The sequence below is a fragment of the Atractosteus spatula genome, chromosome 15 (genome assembly GCF_055471065.1).
Source record: "Atractosteus spatula isolate fAtrSpa1 chromosome 15, fAtrSpa1.hap1, whole genome shotgun sequence".
Classification (NCBI taxonomy): domain Eukaryota; kingdom Metazoa; phylum Chordata; class Actinopteri; order Semionotiformes; family Lepisosteidae; genus Atractosteus; species Atractosteus spatula.
The window spans coordinates 21,881,416-21,901,373 of record NC_142720.1 but is presented as its reverse complement, the minus strand read 5'-3'; the positions used below and the strand labels follow the sequence as shown (position 1 = coordinate 21,901,373).

The following is a 19,958-nucleotide window of genomic DNA, read 5'->3' as shown; positions in this document are numbered from 1 at the left end:
ATTTAGGGATAATATTTAACAATAAGGTACGATGTTATATGTATATTTTTTATCCATAGCTGGGCATTGTGGGTCTCCTGAGCCAATCACTAATGGACACATTAGTGGTGATGGATTCAGTTATCGAGATACAGTAGTCTACCAGTGCAACCTTGGTTTTAGACTTATAGGCACGTCTGTTCGGATTTGCCAACAAGACCACAAGTGGTCAGGAAAAGCTCCTGTCTGTGTTCGTAAGTATTGTTCATTTCCATTTGTAAGTCCTTTAACCATTACAGAAAACACTGCGTTGATGAGAACAGACACAGACTGTTGCATCAGCCATATTGAGAGTATTCCAGGAATACTATGTCTAGCACAAATAATATTTAAATAACCTACTGTATGTTGGTCAAAAATGAATTTGGAAATATTAATAAAATGGAAGAAACATCTTATTTTCCAATATGACAAAGCCTGCCCTATATTGATACCTTACAGCATCTTTGAACAAGTCTCTCTAAGGTTCTTGTGAGATGTCTGTGGTCGTTGATGCCTCACAGACTGTAAGTGTCTGTCAGGACAGAAGGTGGTCATCACTGATCATATCTGTGGCATCTTGTGCTTTACAGTTAGTCCAAGTCAGTGCTAACTACACTTGTTTCTTCTGCTTATTTTATAGATAAGTTGAACCAAGCAGGGAATTTGCTTTATGAACTTAATTGATCAAAGTATACTGTATCTCTCATTACTGTGCACATACTCTGTATTTTATTACAGCGATAACATGTGGCCACCCTGGCAACCCAGCAAATGGTCGTACCAATGGAAGTGAATTTAATCTGAACGATATTGTGAACTTTACCTGCAATACAGGGTATTTACTACACGGCGCTCCACGGGCACAGTGCCGAGTGAACGGACAGTGGAACAGCCCCCTTCCAATGTGCAGAGGTAAGCTCTATGGTTATTTTCTGCAGCAGTCAGAGCGATATTTTTATTGTGATAGGCCTTGCACTGTATTTGGAAAGAAATGCATTTGTAATCCATAGCAAAATGCTTGTTTTTCTTTTCCATCTGTGCGCCAAAGTGGCTTATGAATAGAAAATTAAATATATGAGGCAAATGCTAACTTCATCAAAGGCAGCCAAATGAGCACTCATCTGCATTGCACAGTGTTACGATATGGCAGCCAGACTTTTTCATGATAAATTGTGATTCTGGACTCCAATTTGAATTACATCAAACAATGAATAGGAAAAAACTAAACATACAGTGTACATTTGAAATGTCATATATATTTTCTAGAACAAATTAAATATCTTAAAATATATATATATATGCAGATTTACAATGTTATATTATAGAATTAAAATTAATTCTGATTTAAATTTTAATGCTACATGAAGGTGATGTTAAGAAAAATGAGAGGAGATTTCAATACTATGATAATGACACAGATGCTTATCCCAACCAAAGTTGTACCAAGCAATTAGTTCTCACTACTTGTTTTGACTAAATCTGCATAGTGACATGTTGAATAAATGATTTAGAGATTCTGCTATAATTGTATATTCACAAATGGGTATACTATTATTAAGAAATACACTTTAAAATTACATTCATTAGAATTATGGGATTTGTTTCCAGGCACAAAGCTTATTTATTTTTTTAACTATACCTATTTTATTAAAATGTTTTTTTCCTTCCGTTGTCCTGACAACTTTGGGCTTGTACTCATCAAGACAACAGCTGTCCATTGATTAATGTGAGAACAAGTAGCTTATCTCCAAGACTTGCTCATATTTGTGTCTGTGAAAACATACAGCAGCTTACTGTATTTGTTTTGAAAAATTGTCTTTTTGCGTTTTGAAATACATCTTGTTGTTCACCCCAGATGAGAAGTTGGGCACAGATTACAGCCAGGCAGAATTAGTATCTGTTTAGTGAAATGTGATGCTTATAAAAGGACATATAGCAGGATATGGTGCATTTTTTCAGTGCCCCATTTTCTGCTTTGTTTCAATTCTTAAATATTTGTACATATAATTTTTTGCAGTCCAAGGGGATCTTAAAAATATAATTTATTTATAATGTACAGTCTTTACTTTTCCAATATGAAACTGTATGTCAGGCACATTGAACAAAAAATCCAGCTGCATGAGGTTTAAAATTTTCTTTGAAATTTGAGCAGACAGTGTGCATCTACTAAGTGAGCAGTATCCTGCAAGCAGCCACAGAAAAAACTTGACTAATGTTAATCCATTAAGTAGCCTACCTCAACTCACCTTAAAATGCATGAAGTCATTTTTCTTTTAAAGATGTTTCTAAACATCTTTCTAAGACCTCCTGCACAAGTGCTAAAAAGATTGTGAAACCGGTCTTACATCCCCTTTTCATATTTAGTGACGATAATGATTCTTAATAATCATCAAAATAGCTACACATAACCACACAAAATCCACACTGTGTATTTCACATACAAGTGGAACAGACCTTTGCAATATCAAGTACTGTAATTGCCTTTTGTGGTATTATGCTTTCAGATCTACAGTATGTACTCTATGCCACTCATGCACTTTGCTGGCAATCACTAATTACTTAATTGACTACATTCAATGTACTGTACGCATTCCCTGTTTCTGAATTAAGATCTTACAATTACTTGTTTTATTCAACTACCTGTATAATTGTCTTGCTATTAACACCAAGGGAGAACATGTCAATAGCAGGTGCCAGATTATCAGTGTGTCCCTGGAGGTTTAATTGAGACTGCCAGAGCTCATTTTCTTGGCAGCTGTCGCACAGTGAAGGAAATCTGTTGTGTTTCCCTCTAGACCTGATTTAAACTTGAGTCTTTTCTAGCGAAGGGAAATGACCAAATACTCTTGTCCAGTCAGCTGTACCAGGAAAAAAACACTGGCTTGTTTGCTGCTTAGCAATCTTCTGCCTTACAGGCAAAGAAGCAGAAAACTCATATGCAGAACCTTCGATTTGTATTTTTACTTAGTGTGGAAAATAAATTGGATAGAATTTTACAGCATATGTTCTGTGCTCTACTCCAGTATTTTATTAAGCAATAACCAATGCCAAGTCCTTTGCCGTTGTTCTTTTGTTCATATTGGTTAATGCACATCCTCACATTATAATTCAGTGGTAGAAATTTATACAGTTATTCCTGAATATGAATTGATATATTCCCTGGAGAAACTGATGCTGTTGAGAAACTAATGCACACTTTAATATATTTCTTCTTTCCTGCTAGGGATACATTTCTTGGTTCTTTTGTTTGATTTATAGATAATTCAGTTAAAATTACTCTAGGATCCCTTCAGGAACCATGCAATTTTGGTACAAATGTATTCCCATTACTTATTTCAGTTTTATTTATTTTCATCCTTTTTCTTTGTGCAGCATCCAGTGTGCACTATTTGGAAGTTCTATCACAGACTATATATACAGTATAACAACCATGTGAATGAGTCTATTTATAGCTTTATAAAATATCTCAATAACAACTCAAAGAGCTGTTAGATGTGATTGATAGATAGTGCTGTTAGTGATTGTATTTACAGTATACTGTATGGTTTGCTGTACACTCTGGCATTTTTCTTGCTGTTTTCCATTTAAACGAACATGTCAAAAGTCCCACAGCTGCTGTAGAACTCACTCTATTGATCCTGCAGTTTTCCAAGTTTGCTTGTTGCGATGTAAACACCTCATTTTATGTTGCAGTTGTAAACTGTTCAGATCCCGGGTTTGTGGAAAATGCTATCCGTCACCCTCAGCAGCATTACCCTGAAAGTTTCAGCTACAGGACTAGTATAATGTATCACTGCAAGAAAGGCTTCTACCTGCTAGGATCCTCCGTGCTCAGCTGCCAGTCCAATGGCTTCTGGGACAGATCTCTTCCTAAGTGCCTGCGTAAGTTTTTCCTTTACATTTTGGTGTCAAAATAGACTTTGTATTTGTGTTAGTTTACTGCATATATTGTTTTTTTTTTGATTGACCAGATAGATTTATAGTATGTAACTTCAAGGTGATTATTTTTAAAGTTAAATGAAGTTCTCAGTACTTCAGCTACTGCTAATAACTTGTTTTACATATTGTTTCAACACAATTCAGACTTTTGTAGGTCTGTAATTGTAAGCTCATTGTATACTGTGTATTTTATATGTTATTATAGGTACAGTATTATACATACAGTAAGAAATTTAAAAGCTTTTAAATGTTACATTAATGTCAGTGGGAAAGATTGATGTTTTCATGAGCATTTGCTTTCTTTATAGGAATCAAACAGATAATGTATTTATATATAGAGGGGATCAATAAGAGCAGTAATAATATGCTTGTCTGACTCTTTCCCATGGGAAGTCATGAGTGCTTTAGCGTGATTCCTATCTTATTGAGCATCATGTAATTTGGAAACAAATTATCTTTCTGCAAGTGATTTTAATATTTTAATAGGTTTTGTTTTGACACCTATAACTTACTTCATTCGAGATTTTAGTATTTTTATTCCTACTTGTGAAATGTCCATGTAATGAACTTTCAGCAAATGAACATGAAATCACACATATTGTTTAATTATTCAAGGACATGCAAAATTTAAATTAACAAATCATATGCAACAGTCTGTGTAAAATTTTGTTTTTTTTTATTTAATTTCTTTAAAATACCTTGAAACATGAGCTCCAAATCCAGTATTATTATAAATCAGATCTCATTTCAGGTATGTATTTTTCCCCTTTATTAAGCCAGATAAATAGAGGATTAGACAATTTAACCAGAGAAAGATAAGTCAATTGAGAGCACACTTTTTTTTACAATGATGACTTAAATTACCCCATAGCTAGAATATGAAAGTCAGAAAGACCAAGAGAAGTAAGACAGGCATTGCATGTGTTTGTGTATTTTTTTTTATGATGTTACTCTTTAATGAGGGTAACACAATGACACATCATACACCCTCAGGTTCTGACCTGCAGAAGTCATCTTCTCAGTGTAATGTGGAGTGGGATCACTTTGTAATACTCAGACATACATTAGACAAATAACAGTGATCACCATGATGCTAAATTCAAATAGTGAGCTTGTCATCTGCAGTCAAGATATTTCTACTTCAAGTCATGAGATGATTTTGACAGGGGTTTCCTAAGCAATGGCACTGAACTGGACCTGGGGGCTTCTGTAATCCAGGGAATTGTAGGCCTGAGGCAGGACATGGCCTGCTGGTGTGTGGCAGAGACTTGTGAGATTCAGCAGGAGTTGAATTGCTTTGCTGTGGGCGCTGTTGAACTCAAACACATGTACAGTATGGTCCTTATCTGCCTGTACAAGTAGTGAAGCTTAATAATTGACCATTTCAGATTGGGGGGGGGGGGGGATAAACTAAAATGATCATGAACTGTGAGAGTCACTTGTGTTTCAAGTAACAGTACATGTTTAAGTAACAGTATTATACAACTTTGTTTTTTAAAATTACTGAAATATCCAACATGATAAAATGCCACATTCTTTCCACTCTTTCCCCCAGACCTTTGAATTTCCCTTTTATGTACTCAGAAAACAAAAAGTTTGTCAATAACTTTTAAAATACATATCTAATATACTGTATGCATATTCAAATTGAAATCCAGAGTACAGTATATGAATAATACAAATGTAGTAAAATAAAGCTTAATAATGACCCTAGAATTTTCATCAAGAGTTTTTTTTAACTTCAGGTAGAAAACCAATAATTTACTGTAAGTAAGTTACTTACTGTGCATGACAGTACAATTTACTCTAAGCAAATTGCTTTGTTTCCGGCAAACACGTCTTTTGTACCTTGCAATAGAGTTAACAGCTGACATTAAGTCTCAATTAATCTGAGTTGTACAGAAAATGTTAGATTTCTGATTGTTTTAGTAAATTCTAAACTTTAACAAGTGTTCACCCTTTGGGGTTTCTGAGGAAATGAATTGTTTCTTACTTTAGAGTTGGAGTTCCTGACACTTCAGTCCAAACTCCTTTTCTTTTCTTTTCCTGCATTGCAGCGATTTCGTGTGGCAATCCTGGTACCCCACCGAATGCAGTCTTGTCTGGGAAGATATTCTCCAATGGAGCTGTGGTGCACTACTCCTGCAGCAGAGGTCGGGCATTGATTGGAAATGCGACCCGGGTCTGCCAGGAAGACGGGCGCTGGAGTGGGTCACCCCCTTACTGTTCAGGTACCCTTTAAGCACGTTTAACAACAATAGGCTTAACATGGCAGAACAGAATGTTTTGCATTTAGGTTCAGTCTGGAGCACAGGGATTACATCTTCTTGGACAGAACTGAAGTGTACAAAGAAATATCCCTATTCAGAGTACACACTTGGTCACTACAAACACTGAACAGTCTGTGTACTGGATGAGTACTCTGGGAATAGTACTTCATGGTACATTGAACCCTGATTAGTACTTTTGAATGTCTTCTTCCAAGACATTATGGTGCCCAAGTGGTCTGGAATGGTGACAGCTGATGAGAAACTTGGTCTGGCCAATTAGCCCCTATGCTTTTCCTCCTTGTACTTTCTCAAAAGCGTTATTGCAGTGGAAGTGCTGACATCTCAGTTTGTAAAATTATCGCTTTATTCTTTCCAGGATTTCCCTCCAACTAGGATGGAAGAATCAATCCTACAGGAACTGTACTAGGTTATCAAGAATGATAATAATGTAAACTTAGCCACTAACCAAACAGATCTTTGGGGAATTCTCTCCTGCTTGTTTCGCCACTTTGGAAGATAAAAGTAGATATTCACATTTTTGCAAGTTAATAAGTAGGAGAAACGGGCTCCAGAAAAACAAAATGACTTAGTCCAAGTTCATAACTCTAAACATTAAAAACTTAGTTCAAGTTTGCAAATAATCCCTTGTTATAATAATTATTTAGGACAGATGAGCAAACTTTTTATCCCTGGACTCAGCAGACATGTTTAAAAACAGACTAATTTTTACAATAATGCATAAAAAATAATGCATGGGTGTTCACCCATTTCTTAGGAATCAGAGTGCTTTTACTCACCCATATCTATTTTCTAATTCTTAATTATGCTGACTTGAGACATCTAGATCTCTTAACTTTAAATTTAACGGCAAAAACATACAGCTTTCAGCTGGCAAGCCGGCTCGCACAACCTGTAGTGTCGGCCGTATGCGTTACAATATTATAGAGCACATTGAGCGATACATTTATCAAATTGTTACAGAGAGGTTCACTGAAATGTAACAGTCCACACAAGAGTTCACTGTGGGGCTCTTCTTTTAATCGTTTGTACAGGTGACAGTGCTGGGTTTTGTGGTGACCCTGGTATACCTCCTCATGGCTCCAGGCTTGGGGATGAATTCAGGACCAGAAGCCTGCTGAGATTCACCTGTGAAGCTGGATACACCTTAATAGGGTCTGCAGAGCGAACCTGCCTTCCCAACGGCTCTTGGAGTGGGGCTCATCCAGTGTGTGAAGGTGAGCCTAATCGTTTCTAATAGGCACTCAGAGAGCTCAACAGATGATGGGATTTCAGAAAAAATGACATACATGTCCAATATTGACCACAAAAATAACAGGACCATCATGATCAAGATTATCTAAGGTGCTTGTATTGTTCTAATGGGATCTTTATAAGTATTTATTTCTTAGTATAGCCAGTCATTTCCTAAAAAAACACAGCAAAGAAAGCCATGATTTGATTATTTCACCTAGAACACTCATACTGTATGTACCTATTAAGGTGTATCCACCTACTGTATGTACAGTATGTGGGGAAAAAAATATATGTAGTGATCTTACTTTTCTTTTTGGGGAAAAAAAAAGTAGACATTACATTATTTAAAAGGTGGTTTAACATCTGCAGTTAGGAGGTTAAGACAAACCAGTCCCAGTTTAATCCAAGAAAGCACAGAGGTTAAAAATGGCACAAACCATGAAGTACTGCAAAAAAGGTGCAAGAAGACAATTATTTTTTCTTATCTGACTATAATAAAGGGACTTTCAAACCTGGCACCAAGTCTTTAAACTGTAAGCATTCTGTTTTTATTTTTAGCATAGTCTTATTTTTCTCTTTTTCAATCCAGTTCCCATTTGTTTGTCTGAACACAATGAAAAGCATGTTGCTATTAGTATGACGGGAATGTAACTTGTAAATAGCTTCAGCCTTCAGTGAACCATCATTGAGAATTAAGATGTCATGTGAGTACTCAGAAATCCCTTTGCATGAGAAAACAACCATAGCAGGCCAGGAAAATCTAGGTTCTGGTGATTGAATTAAGCTTGTGTTTTAATCCTGCAAGCTCTCAGTGGCAAAGATATTGTACTGTAGATGATGGCGCATCAACAATGACGTGACATTTATACCCCACCCCGGCCCAATCAATTGCTAAAAATTGCACAGTCAGTGTTTAATTGATGCCATCCTGACTCACCAGAATTCGAGTCTACTTTAAACTGAGCCAAAATCAAACCTTTAGAAAATACTGATTTATTTTCTGTCACACTTAGTAAAATTTAAGTACTGTTATGCTTACAGTATACACTATGTTACTCATCTCTTTCTTCATTGTGTCTTAATTATGGTTGTCTCAACTACTGCAGAAGCCTCAGTGTTCACTGTTCAGACTATCATTAAACATTTTTTTCTTATGTTTTCCAGTCAAAACTGAAAGACATGCTTATTTTTTATGTATACAGATTGCCTTGCAATGCTTTGTCCATTCCTTTCATAAAGCCCCTAAACTTAATCCAGCATAAAATATCAGGTATTTGTATTTCAAACAAGGCAGCTGCAACAACAGTATCTGTGCCACTTTAAATGACAAGCTATTATCTTGGCAATGTGTCGGAATATTTTGAAATTTATGAATTTTATATGTGTTCTGAAGATTATTTTTTCTCTTTTGTTCCACTGTGAGGGTGCAATACAATTAAATTTTTTTTCACTGCTTATAATGTACGATCGATAACATATCCCATAAGCATATCGCAAGACATTAAACAGCTTAATCCATGAGCTGGAAAAACTCCTCAGTTGCAACATTCTGAATCACATATTTAAGCAACAGAAAATGAATAATTTTCGTACTTTTTATATCAATTGGGGTTGAAATGGGGTGGTTCTGCAGTTGGTCTCTGAAGCACTCCATGCATCAGATTTGAAATATTCCTCAATCCAAAAAATGTGAACCTAAAACGATCAAATCCATTTATAAATATTATTGTAAATTCATCTGCTTCAGTAATGTATCATTTTAATGTAAATGTTCAATCAGCTGAAAAATGCAGGCCAGGTTAGGGTTAGTGATACAAGATCCATCCCATTTTGACTCCATTTAAACTTCTGAATCCCTAGGAAATTATAAAATTGAGAGAATATACCCATTCAAAAGGGTTATTTTAAAGTGTTTAATTTGAATCATTTTTGGAATACAATTCCTGAACAGTGCAGTACAATGTAAGCAGCCAAATGTGCCCGAAAAAAGTGCAGTTCGTACACACCTCCTAAAGTTCGGTTTGGCCCCAAAATGCTGACATGAAGTTTGAAAATGTCTAAGTACTGGAGGAATACTAACCCTAACCCTAGCTGGGGTTGAAACTCAGCAGTTCTGCAGTCAGTCTCTGAAGCCCTCCTTTTAATCTGATTAGAAAATGTTCCTGAATCCTAACAATATGAGCTAAAACAATCAAATCTATTCCTAAAAAACGAATGTAAATTAATCTGCTGCAATAATTTATCTTTTTAAAGCAAATGTTTAATCAGCTGAAAAATGCTGTTAAAATAGTTTAGCAATGACTATGCATTTCAGGCCAGTTTAGGGTTAGGGTTACAAAATCAATCCAATTGTGCTTCCATTTAAGCTTCTTAATCCCCAGGACACAATTGAGAGATGTACCCATTGGAATGTGTTTTTGTAAAGAAAATCCATTTCAAATTGGTGACAGCTTGGCATTAGTGCCAACACGGAGGTTTTTATTTTAAGAAGTCCGATGAATTTTCTATAACGAGGCTCTTTCAAAGAAATAGACCAGCCTGAAGGGGCAGAAAATCGAAGATTCTAATGTCTGATCATTTAATTAACGCTTCCTGAGCTACATGCCAAGAGTCTGATGTATCAGGATCTGACAAAGTCCAAAAGAAAGCAATCTTCTAGAGCAGTTCAGGTGGGGAGCTGTGTCAGCATGCGTCGGCTGCAAAGGAACAAGTAACAGGTTTATTCCCTGCTGAAAAAAAGAAGAAAGAGAACACAACGTTTCTGCCGTGGAGCCTTCTTCAGGTGTGAGGTGAAGACACATGAAGAAGGCTCCACGGCCGAAACGTTGTGTTTTCTTTCTTCTTTTTTTCAGCATGGAATAAACCTATTACTTGTTCCTTTGCAATCTTCTAGAGCTGCAATCTTCAGTATGTATATTTATAATTCTCTGTAACTGTACACAGCATACCAGTTACTGTGAGGCTGTCCTTTACATTGAGCTTTCAGATATATATTCAAGATGTTGGTTCAGTAGCAAGTGTCCATGGCAGATTTGTAGGATTTGGGTTTTCTCATGTTTATAAAATGCATTTATGCTTTAATGCATTTGCAAACTTGCTGACATAGTGTTGTTTGATGATTTAACATTTTATATTTTTATTTTATTCCATCTGATCATATGTGTTTGACATTGTTTATACTGTATCTTTCCAGCGGTGTCATGTGGAAATCCTGGCACTCCGGCCTTTGGAAGGATTGTCCACAGTGATGGGATACTGTTTTCAAGTTCAGTCACATATTCCTGCTGGGAAGGGTACAAAACATCAGGCCTCACAACTCGCCATTGTACTACTAATGGAACGTGGACGGGATCTGCACCAGACTGCACAGGTGTAGTACTATTTCAGGAACAAGGTGTCCAGTAATGCAGATATGTGCGGGTACAGATGGGTTGGCACATTGGAAGAGATTAACTACACTAAGTAAAAATGAAATTAATTTAAAAAAAAAGATATGAAATGTAGTTCCCTACTATGTTGTTCCTTAATTGTAGACTATGCTTGATACTGTATCTTGTTTTTTTGTCTTATTATTATACTGCTGATAATTGTCACACTAGTAATTACAGTGCCTTACAAAAGTACTCCTACCTCTCCAGTGACGTCCCTTAAAAAAGTGTACACATAGTTTGTGTGATAATTCAGCACAATAGAACATCAATGGAAGAGGGTGAATACTTCTACAAGGCATTGCTGAAGAAATCTGAATGCTATTAAACGCTATTAAATCTATTTTATATCTATATTAAATCTAAACCTTTCCAAAACTCTAATTCAGGTTCTCTTCCAACACAGCTGTTACATTGCTATATTTGCAGATGTATAGTAACACAAGTGGGCGTAACCCATGGGTTTGTTTATTCTTTTCCAGTGATCAGCTGTGGTGATCCAGGCCCAATTGCAAATGGGATTTATATAGGGAATGAATATACCTACAACAAGACAGTGCACTACCACTGCAACCCTGGATTCATCATGGAGCCAGCTGGGTCATCTGCTTTGCTTTGCACAAAGGATGGGACCTGGAATCAAACCAAGCCAACTTGCCGAGGTAAGATCAAATGTTGAGAAGCATGACAGCGAACAGTCCATTGCTTCATGACAGAATTGTTTCTGACGGCGGTATTACCACCTTCTATCCTGATGTCATCAGAACTCCATTTTCGTGAGGCTGGGCCTGGCAGCAGCTGTAAAAGTGGTTTTGAAGGAACAGTCAACACTCTTCCCTCTGAACCAGAATTTCCATAATCAGTAGCCCAGTATAGTGAGAAGGTCCGATGGGATGCAGAAGGTGCTATCCTCCGGATGAGATGAGAAATCAAAGTCCTGTGTTCTCAGTTGAAGATCCCTTGGCATTGTTCATAGGGAGTGTAGGGGTATTGACGTGTTGTGTCCTGCCTAAATCCCATTTTGGACTTGCACAATATGACCTACTGAAATTCCCCACAAAGTCATTTCTCATTTCTCCACTTGATCTCCTGCGTAAGGAAGCCGGAGGTGTATAATGGGCGCTCGACATCACCCAGGGGGTTTCACTCTTCAGTGGTGGGATGAATTGTTTCTCCCCCATTGTGGGATCTTTGGGGCCTTATAAAGTGCTTTACAAATGAAAGAAATTAATTAGACAAAATGCCAAGCAACTAAGACAAAGAAGAGACTACTATATGTGTGTTAGAATTTGAAACACTCCATAACAAAATATAAAAGATGTAGGTTTTCTTAAAGAATGAATGCTAACTATATGAAGCACTGCCTAATATACAAATGATAATTAATGGTACTCAATATTTAACAAGAGTTTAATATGTATACACAGGAATGACCCATCCTATTACTATAGGTAACATAAAGTCTTAGAGTTAACATGTAAAGTCCAACTCTTAGCCTCAACAGCTCATTGAGTCAGAGCTCATCCGTGTTTCTTTAGCATTAAGCAGACTAGAAAGCATACCCCCCCCCCAGGAAGGGACACTGGTTCTTGCAGGGAAAATTAATATAGTATGTGCTAGAATTTAAATCTATAAAATCGTTAACCTTTTCTTCAGACATCTGGGGATTTTAAAATTCACCCTTTTCATTATTATTAAAACAGTCATCACTGAAATTAATCACATAATGGCATAATTCCACCTTAATAAATGTACTTACAGTACATGATATACTGTAGCATTACCAAAGTAACCAGCATAAACACACAGGACTAATAGTTTTTATAGCAATTATACTGTACTCTATGCTGCATGTGATCTTGTGAAAAAAGTATGACTTCCTATTGTCACGCCCTATAGTAAAAATGGCTTTGACACACAAAGACTTTGACTCAGAGTTTCACAAAAGCCTTGGTGAACATATGATCCTCTCCAGGAGGTACAGAGTATATACTGGAAGGTGTACAGTATTATGTAATATTTCAATTAACTTTGAAAGATCAATGTTTTTTTTTTTTATTATAAGTATAATTCTTCCCTAGACAGAATTATGTTGTTTTTTTCAACATGAAAAAAAATGACCACACTCTAAGGTTTTAGAACTGATACAGAGCTACAGTACAAGCGATATAATGTAACAGCAGAGTTTTGCCTTTAATCCTTCATGACATTAGGGCAATTTGGCATAAGATGTTCAGGATTGGCTTTTAGCAGTGGTCAGCCTTGAAAGCCTAAATAAGAAAGATGCATTCCATTAACACAGAGCTGTGAACCATGCTGTTCAGTATAGACTAGTGGTCTTGATATGTTACTCGGTATTAGAATAAATGTGTACATCATATGATGTCAATTTCCGTATAGCTAAAGGGTTCAGTAAATCACATTTCACCTTGATTATAAAAGGGTGTGACAGACAAGCCTGACCATCACAGAATCCATATTTCCAAACTGCTCACGGACAGTTTATATGCAATCTTTAAAGGATGTCTCATATAATACTGGTGATTCAATGTTCAAAGCAACCATTTAAGTGAAATGCGCTTACATAAGAAAATGAGAAGGGTTACAAATAGGAAAAGTTCATTGTTCTCATCTAGCTCTTTCTTATGTCATCATTAGTTTAATGATCTAAGAATTTCAAGTTGTTTTGGTACATCATTATTATAGAGGTGCCATAACAGAGACAATAAGAAATATGTGGACACTGTGAATCACCACATTATCCATTTCGTAAAAGGTCCCACAGAATGAGCTTCAACCACATGCCTAGGGAGCTATTTCTAGAGTCCCAGTCTCACAAAGATCACAACAAATGGGAGCACTACACAAGCTTCTAAAAGAAAGAAGAAAACCACAGAAAACGGCATTTTATCTCTGCAGAGCTGTGTCCTTTAATTAGACATAATCACTCTTCTTTTCCCTGTGTGAAGCTCTGTCCTGTGGCCAGCCTCCTGCGATACACCACGGGAAAGTGGAGGGATCAGACTTCCAGTGGGGGTCAAGCATTAGCTACAGCTGTTTTGAGGGCTACCAGCTGTCCACACCTGCAATAGTGGCATGTGAAGGTACCGGCACTTGGAGAGGGGATGTCCCACACTGCTTACGTAAGTTTTGACATTAAACCTTCAATAAGAGAAATATTCCTTTGACAAGTCTGGAAAAAGACAACACAAACGCAGTGGACTATCTAATATCATTAAAGTTTAATAGATGATGTTTGAAAAGTGATTATAATAGTACGTACATGCAGTATGTTTTTAAAGGAATTTCCTTTCAAAAAGTCGGCACTGGTTATTGCAGTTATTGTAGATCCATTATCGGACTGAAAAGAAAGCAACAATCTGCTTTTCTGGAAATGAACAACAAGGAGATTGCAGGCCTCTCTACTTTAATGCTCTCTAGAGGCATGATTGGATGATGCCTGATGACTAAAATGTTTTTAACTACAGCCATGGACATAATAGCAACTATGTATAGCATTTATTACGGGAAAAAGTGGGTTGCTTCTCTTATGCATGCCATCTGTAAGGTAAAATGCATATTGAATCATTTTACTTCCAAGCATGCCAGCACCTATATAACTTAGCAACCCACTGAAGCTAAGTAGGCATGAGCCTGGCCAGTACCTGGATGGGAGACATCCTGGGAAAGCTAAGGTTGTTGCTGGAAATGGTGTTAATGGGAGCAGTAGAGAGCGCTCACCCTGCAGTCTGTGTAGGTTTCTTGTGCCCCAGTAGAGTGATGGGGACTCTATACTGCAGCGTACCAATCATGGCCTCCTAATAATCCCCATCTCTGAACTGGCTTCATCACTCCACTCTCCTCCCCACTGAGAGCTTTTCTGTGGTGAGCATACTGGTGCACTCTGGCTCCCGTCACATCATCCAGGTGGGGCTGCACATTAGTGGTGGTGGAGAGTCCCCATTACTTGTAAAGTGCTTTGATTGGATTGTCCAGAAAAGCACCATATAAGTGTGATGAATTGATGTGATAATACTTTAATTTTGCTTTAAGCAATTTTTTTGTACTTTACATAAACCTTTTGTTTCTGTGACAACTCTTCCAGGAGTGGACTGATGAGAATAACAATGATGATGTCAACCATATGTGATTTCAGAGAACCATCAGACATTTAAACCTCTAAATCTCTCTTGTTCTGTTCTCTTTGTCACTTGCAGCTGTTTTATGTGGAGACCCAGGTACACCAGCAGAGGGGCATGCTGAAGGCAAAAGTTTCACCTATAGGTCTGAAGTGACTTTTTACTGCAAAGGCCCATATATTCTCGTGGGCTCATCCAGGAGAGTCTGTCAAGCAGATGGGACTTGGAGTGGTATTCAGCCCACGTGCATTGGTAATTGGCCATCTATTGGGTGTTCTGATAGTCAGCATGGTCATTCCAGCTTCCCGTGTGTAGTCCGCATTTTCTCTTATGTCCAGGTGGGGTTTTTCTAGGTATTCTAGTTTCCTCTAACAGTCTAGGTTAATCTGCTGGTCTAAAGTTGTGAGAGAATATCTGTCTGTGTATCTGTAATGGATGTAGCGGAACTTTTAAAACCTTAATCTTTGTTTACTGCAATATTTATTTTCTGTAGATCCAGCATATAATATGTGTAGAGATCCTGGTACTCCTCCCTTTGGCATACCAATCCCATCTCAGGGATACGAGGTAAGTGCTTCGATTGGCCCTCGCTCCAAACTCTTTTCTGAAAAAGCACTGCTTCTTTATTTTGGACCATTCAGTTCACCCTTCATTCCTGTTCTGATATTTTGGGGGTGTCACATAACCACTGGCTACAACCTTTAAGTTGGGTTTTCTGTTTCTGCGTAGGGAACATACTGCAGTTTCAATATTATTTCTTCTTAATTAGCTTCTTACTATTCAGACTCCCGGGACTGGGTATGCTTCTAGCACCTACAAAGGTCCGTGACAATTAAAATCAGGTCCATGAGCTTGCTTGGTTGCAGTGATTCAGGACCTCCTAATGAATCAAAAGCCTCTCCTTGCCACACATTTTATACCTTGAGAGGCACTTAATCACCTACACCTGAGACTCCACACAGGAATCCAGCTAATCAGTGTTCTCTCTTGCCCCTTGAACATGTTTGGGATATGAATGGGGGCAGAGGAAACCACAGACTTCCGTAAACATGGTTGTAGTAGGTATAGCCTTCTCAGACTTCTTGGTCCCAAATGTATTCCTTCTACTGTATATTCCTGCTCCACATACTTTCTCACTATTTTATTGCTATATAAAATAATTCAAAATGGACAAAACCTAAATGGCCAGCATTCTCAATATATTTTAAGGGTGAAAGATGCTCAGAATTATTTTATTTCTCTCTCTTTACTTTTGTACCATATATCACTATGACTTGAAGAGAAAACTGGAAGAAGAAGTTTGAAACCTTAATGAATGCTAGGAAATATTTTATAGTGAATTTCATACTGATATATTCAATCTGAATCTCTTTTCTTTCTCTGTAATCTGAATTTCTTTTTTGTTTCATATAGGTGGGAAGTAAAATCTTCTTTAAATGCAGAAAAAACTACCATATATTGGGATCTACAACACGAACTTGCCTTGAAAATTTAACCTGGAGTGGTATACAGCCAGAATGCATATGTATGTATAGTGTAATATAAAAATACTAAAGGGATTTTTTATTATTTGAAATGCCATTTTTTAAATTAAATCTCCATGTACGTAACAAATGGACAATAAACTAAATCAAATCGATATACGTGATTTATATAGTGCCTTGCTGACATATTTGTACTCTTCCAATGGTGGACCATTTTGTGAAGTTGCAAAACGATGCATTCATATTTTTTAAAATCAATATTCTATTCAAAACCTGAATGCTAAAACCAAAGACTTTTTGCAGCTTCAAGTGTTTTGGGGTAAGTTTTCACCAAATGTGCACACTGGTTTGGTGCAACTTTTTTCAATTCTTTGAGAGAGTTGCTCAGACCCTCTCAAGTCTGTAGCTTGGGGATAGCTTATGGACTGCAGTTTTCATGTCTTTCCACAGATTCTCTATAGGCTTCAAGTCAGGGTATTGACTGGGCCACTCAAGGACATTCACTTTCTTACCCTTAATCCACAGCAGTATAGCTTTGTCATTGTTCTTCAGAAAGCTGATTTTTTTTAGTTTTAGATCTTAAGCGGGTTTTCTTCTAAGATTTGCCTGTATTTCACTCCATCTATTATCCCCATCAGTTTTAACAAACTTCCCAGGCTCTGCTGCGGAGAAAGTGCTTTGTTGCAGACCTCATGCAGGATTTGAGATGTCTTTTTCGGTTCCACACAAGCCTTTCTGTAGAGCGGCACCAGTGAACCATTTACATTTTCCCTGTCTCAGACTCCCAGGTGCTTGGTTTGGAAGGAGAGTCTGATCTAGGCAGTGTCTGTGTGCCTTCTGCTTCTTAATGATTGATTTCATCACTCTCAAAGAGATATTAAGGGTCTTTGAAATGTTTCTACACCTTTATCCAGATCTCACCTTCATACAAAGTTATATCCTTGAGTTGTTCTGAAAGCTCCTTGGTCTTCATGTTTAAATCTTTGCTTGAAATTCACTACCTGACTGATGGACAGAGATAAATGAAATACTATTATTGCACACAGACAGAGGCAGCTCAACTAATTGTGTGGTTCATTAATTTCTGTCCACCTTAATTTATTTAGGTTTGCCATAGCAAAGAGTTTTTGATCTTTCTATAATATTATCGTTATATATTTATTTGTTTGTCTTTTATGATTTGAATGTATGGAGTACACTAAGTATCTAACAAAGCCTTAGCGCATAAAATGTGAAAACTGGGCAAGGGTCTGCATACCTTTAGGACACTTTATGTGGTCTCTGCGAACTAAGGCTGTGGCAATTTTAGAAAAGAAATATATTTTTAAATAAAGCTTTACGATTTTATGATTTTCCTTACTTTCAAGGCTATGACTGTAGTTAATAGCATAGTGTAGGATTACAAAGTTATAAAGTCTTTTGCTTTATATGTGGATTCAAAGATGGATCGACACAGAGAAAGGGGAGTTGATAAAATTCAGCTCAAAATTTCAAAGGTGATTCAAAGAGGGGAAAAAAGTGACGGATGCCCGCTTCAGCAAAAAAAAAAAAAGTTATTGAAGTTTAAGCTTTTACTTCATGAACTATAAATCTGTTATTAGTTCAACAGTATTACCTACTAAACCTTGAGGCTGCTGCATCTCACAGAGAATTTTTTACTGTCAGAACTCTTTAAGTGGCAAAGTTTCTGTTGACAACGGGAGGCATGAAGACTCTGTATTAATTTTAAATGCAAGATACTTTAGATTTTTCTAAAAGGTTCCTTTGGGAGTATGTTTCTTTAATGAAAACTAAACATATGAAATGTTTTCATTTTTAATGCACTGATATTTTATCCATAATTTACTATCCAAGAAAGTACTGTAGTGATTTTATTTGTTTTTCTTCTTTTTTTGTAGCTCATGCCTGCAGACAGCCAGAGACACCTTCTCATGTGGATGTAAAAGCTATAGATCTGCCAACTTTAGGGTACACTTTGATGTATACGTGTCAAGCTGGATTTTTCCTTGCTGGGGGATCTGAACACCGGACTTGCAAAGCAGATGGAAAATGGTCTGGAAAGCCACCTATCTGCAAAGGTATATGGTGCTAGAGGACAACTCCTTCTCATAGTGCGCATCTGTGTAATGCAAACAGTACTTGAGAAAATCACAGGTGCAATTTGTGGGAAACAAGGCCTTTTAGCACATCCACTTACACTTGACTATAATGCCCTGAAAATCAATAAACCTTTTTGTTAGACGTCATGTCATATGAAAAGACGTCACATTTGATTTTAAAAAATGCACAATCATATCGGGATTATGACATGCATCCTTTACAATAAGAATTTTTAGTTTTAGACAACTTTCACAAAGAAAAGATTTTGCCCATTCATGTACTGTTCCTGTTTTTTAAAACCAACATTTGATAATATGTTACAACTATTGATTGTGCACCATTAATCACAACACTATACCAATTTGTATTTGCTGTTTAATGAAGATTCATTTTTTATAGATTCATTGGGTTATTCTCAGTAAATGATGATAGTGTGCAAGATATAATGTCATAAATAACTTTTCCTGACTGGGATCAAAAGCTCTACTGTGTACAAACCCCATCATGCTCATGACAGAGCCAGTTAATTGGGTTAATTAGCCTGGGTTTCCTCAGCTCTCAGCAAAACAGGGGGTCCTCCTATTTCCCTGGTAAGAGAAGCGGTGTTGCTCCAAGTGGCACTAAGCTCCCTGTAAGACATTTTCTAACCACTTTATCCATGGGAGGGTCATGGGAGAGCCAGAGCGAACAACAGCCTCAAGGATGGCCAGGCCATTGCAGGGCCAACAGGCACAGAGACAGAGGCTCACACACTCGCACCACAAGCCAGTTAACCTACAAGTGTATCTGTGGGCTGTAGGAGGACAATTCAATTGAATCCATTGAGGTGCGGATCACAGATTCGCCCCACGAAGTGTTGCACTGCTCTAGGCAAAATGTAAAATACACACACAGCCATTCCAGAATGTGTGTGTATTAAACTAATGGATGAAAACTATTATTATTAATAGTGCACAAATGTAAACAGGGAGTCAATGGCAGATCCTACAGCATCGTAGAAACATTATTAACCTCTTACTCTTTTTTCAGTTGGGCCAAAAGTAAATGACAAAACAAAAGGAGCAGATTCAGGAGTACAGAAGAATAAGATACACGGTTAGTAACATCCGCCACCATAGGAACTGTGTGATGACTTTTTACAGTATACTATCTTTATTTGCTTTTGCTTCATTTCAATTAGTGGCTAGAATGGTCACGAGTCATATTGAAAAAGCCAGTCATTTTTAGTGAGAAAAAGATTCTTAAGGAGAGTTTACAATGACTTAGCGATGAGTTTACAATGACACAGTAGGTCATATCAACCTATGCACTTCAGTATGTCAG

The 19,958-nt window shown here is 37.1% G+C and overlaps 1 protein-coding gene across 1 annotated transcript in view; it reads left to right on the top strand.

Annotated features, from left to right (window-relative positions):
• Positions 1-19,958, top strand: part of csmd1b (CUB and Sushi multiple domains 1b) — a 203,723-nt gene that overhangs the window by 177,068 nt on the left and 6,697 nt on the right. The window contains exons 49-60 of the mRNA XM_088933977.1: positions 60-233; positions 760-933; positions 3,715-3,903; positions 6,018-6,191; positions 7,283-7,465; positions 10,678-10,854; positions 11,395-11,574; positions 13,882-14,055; positions 15,130-15,303; positions 15,545-15,618; positions 16,465-16,576; positions 18,434-18,613. Coding sequence (XP_088790103.1) covers positions 60-233; positions 760-933; positions 3,715-3,903; positions 6,018-6,191; positions 7,283-7,465; positions 10,678-10,854; positions 11,395-11,574; positions 13,882-14,055; positions 15,130-15,303; positions 15,545-15,618; positions 16,465-16,576; positions 18,434-18,613 — 1,965 coding nt within the window. The remainder of the gene's footprint in view (positions 1-59; positions 234-759; positions 934-3,714; positions 3,904-6,017; positions 6,192-7,282; positions 7,466-10,677; positions 10,855-11,394; positions 11,575-13,881; positions 14,056-15,129; positions 15,304-15,544; positions 15,619-16,464; positions 16,577-18,433; positions 18,614-19,958) is intronic.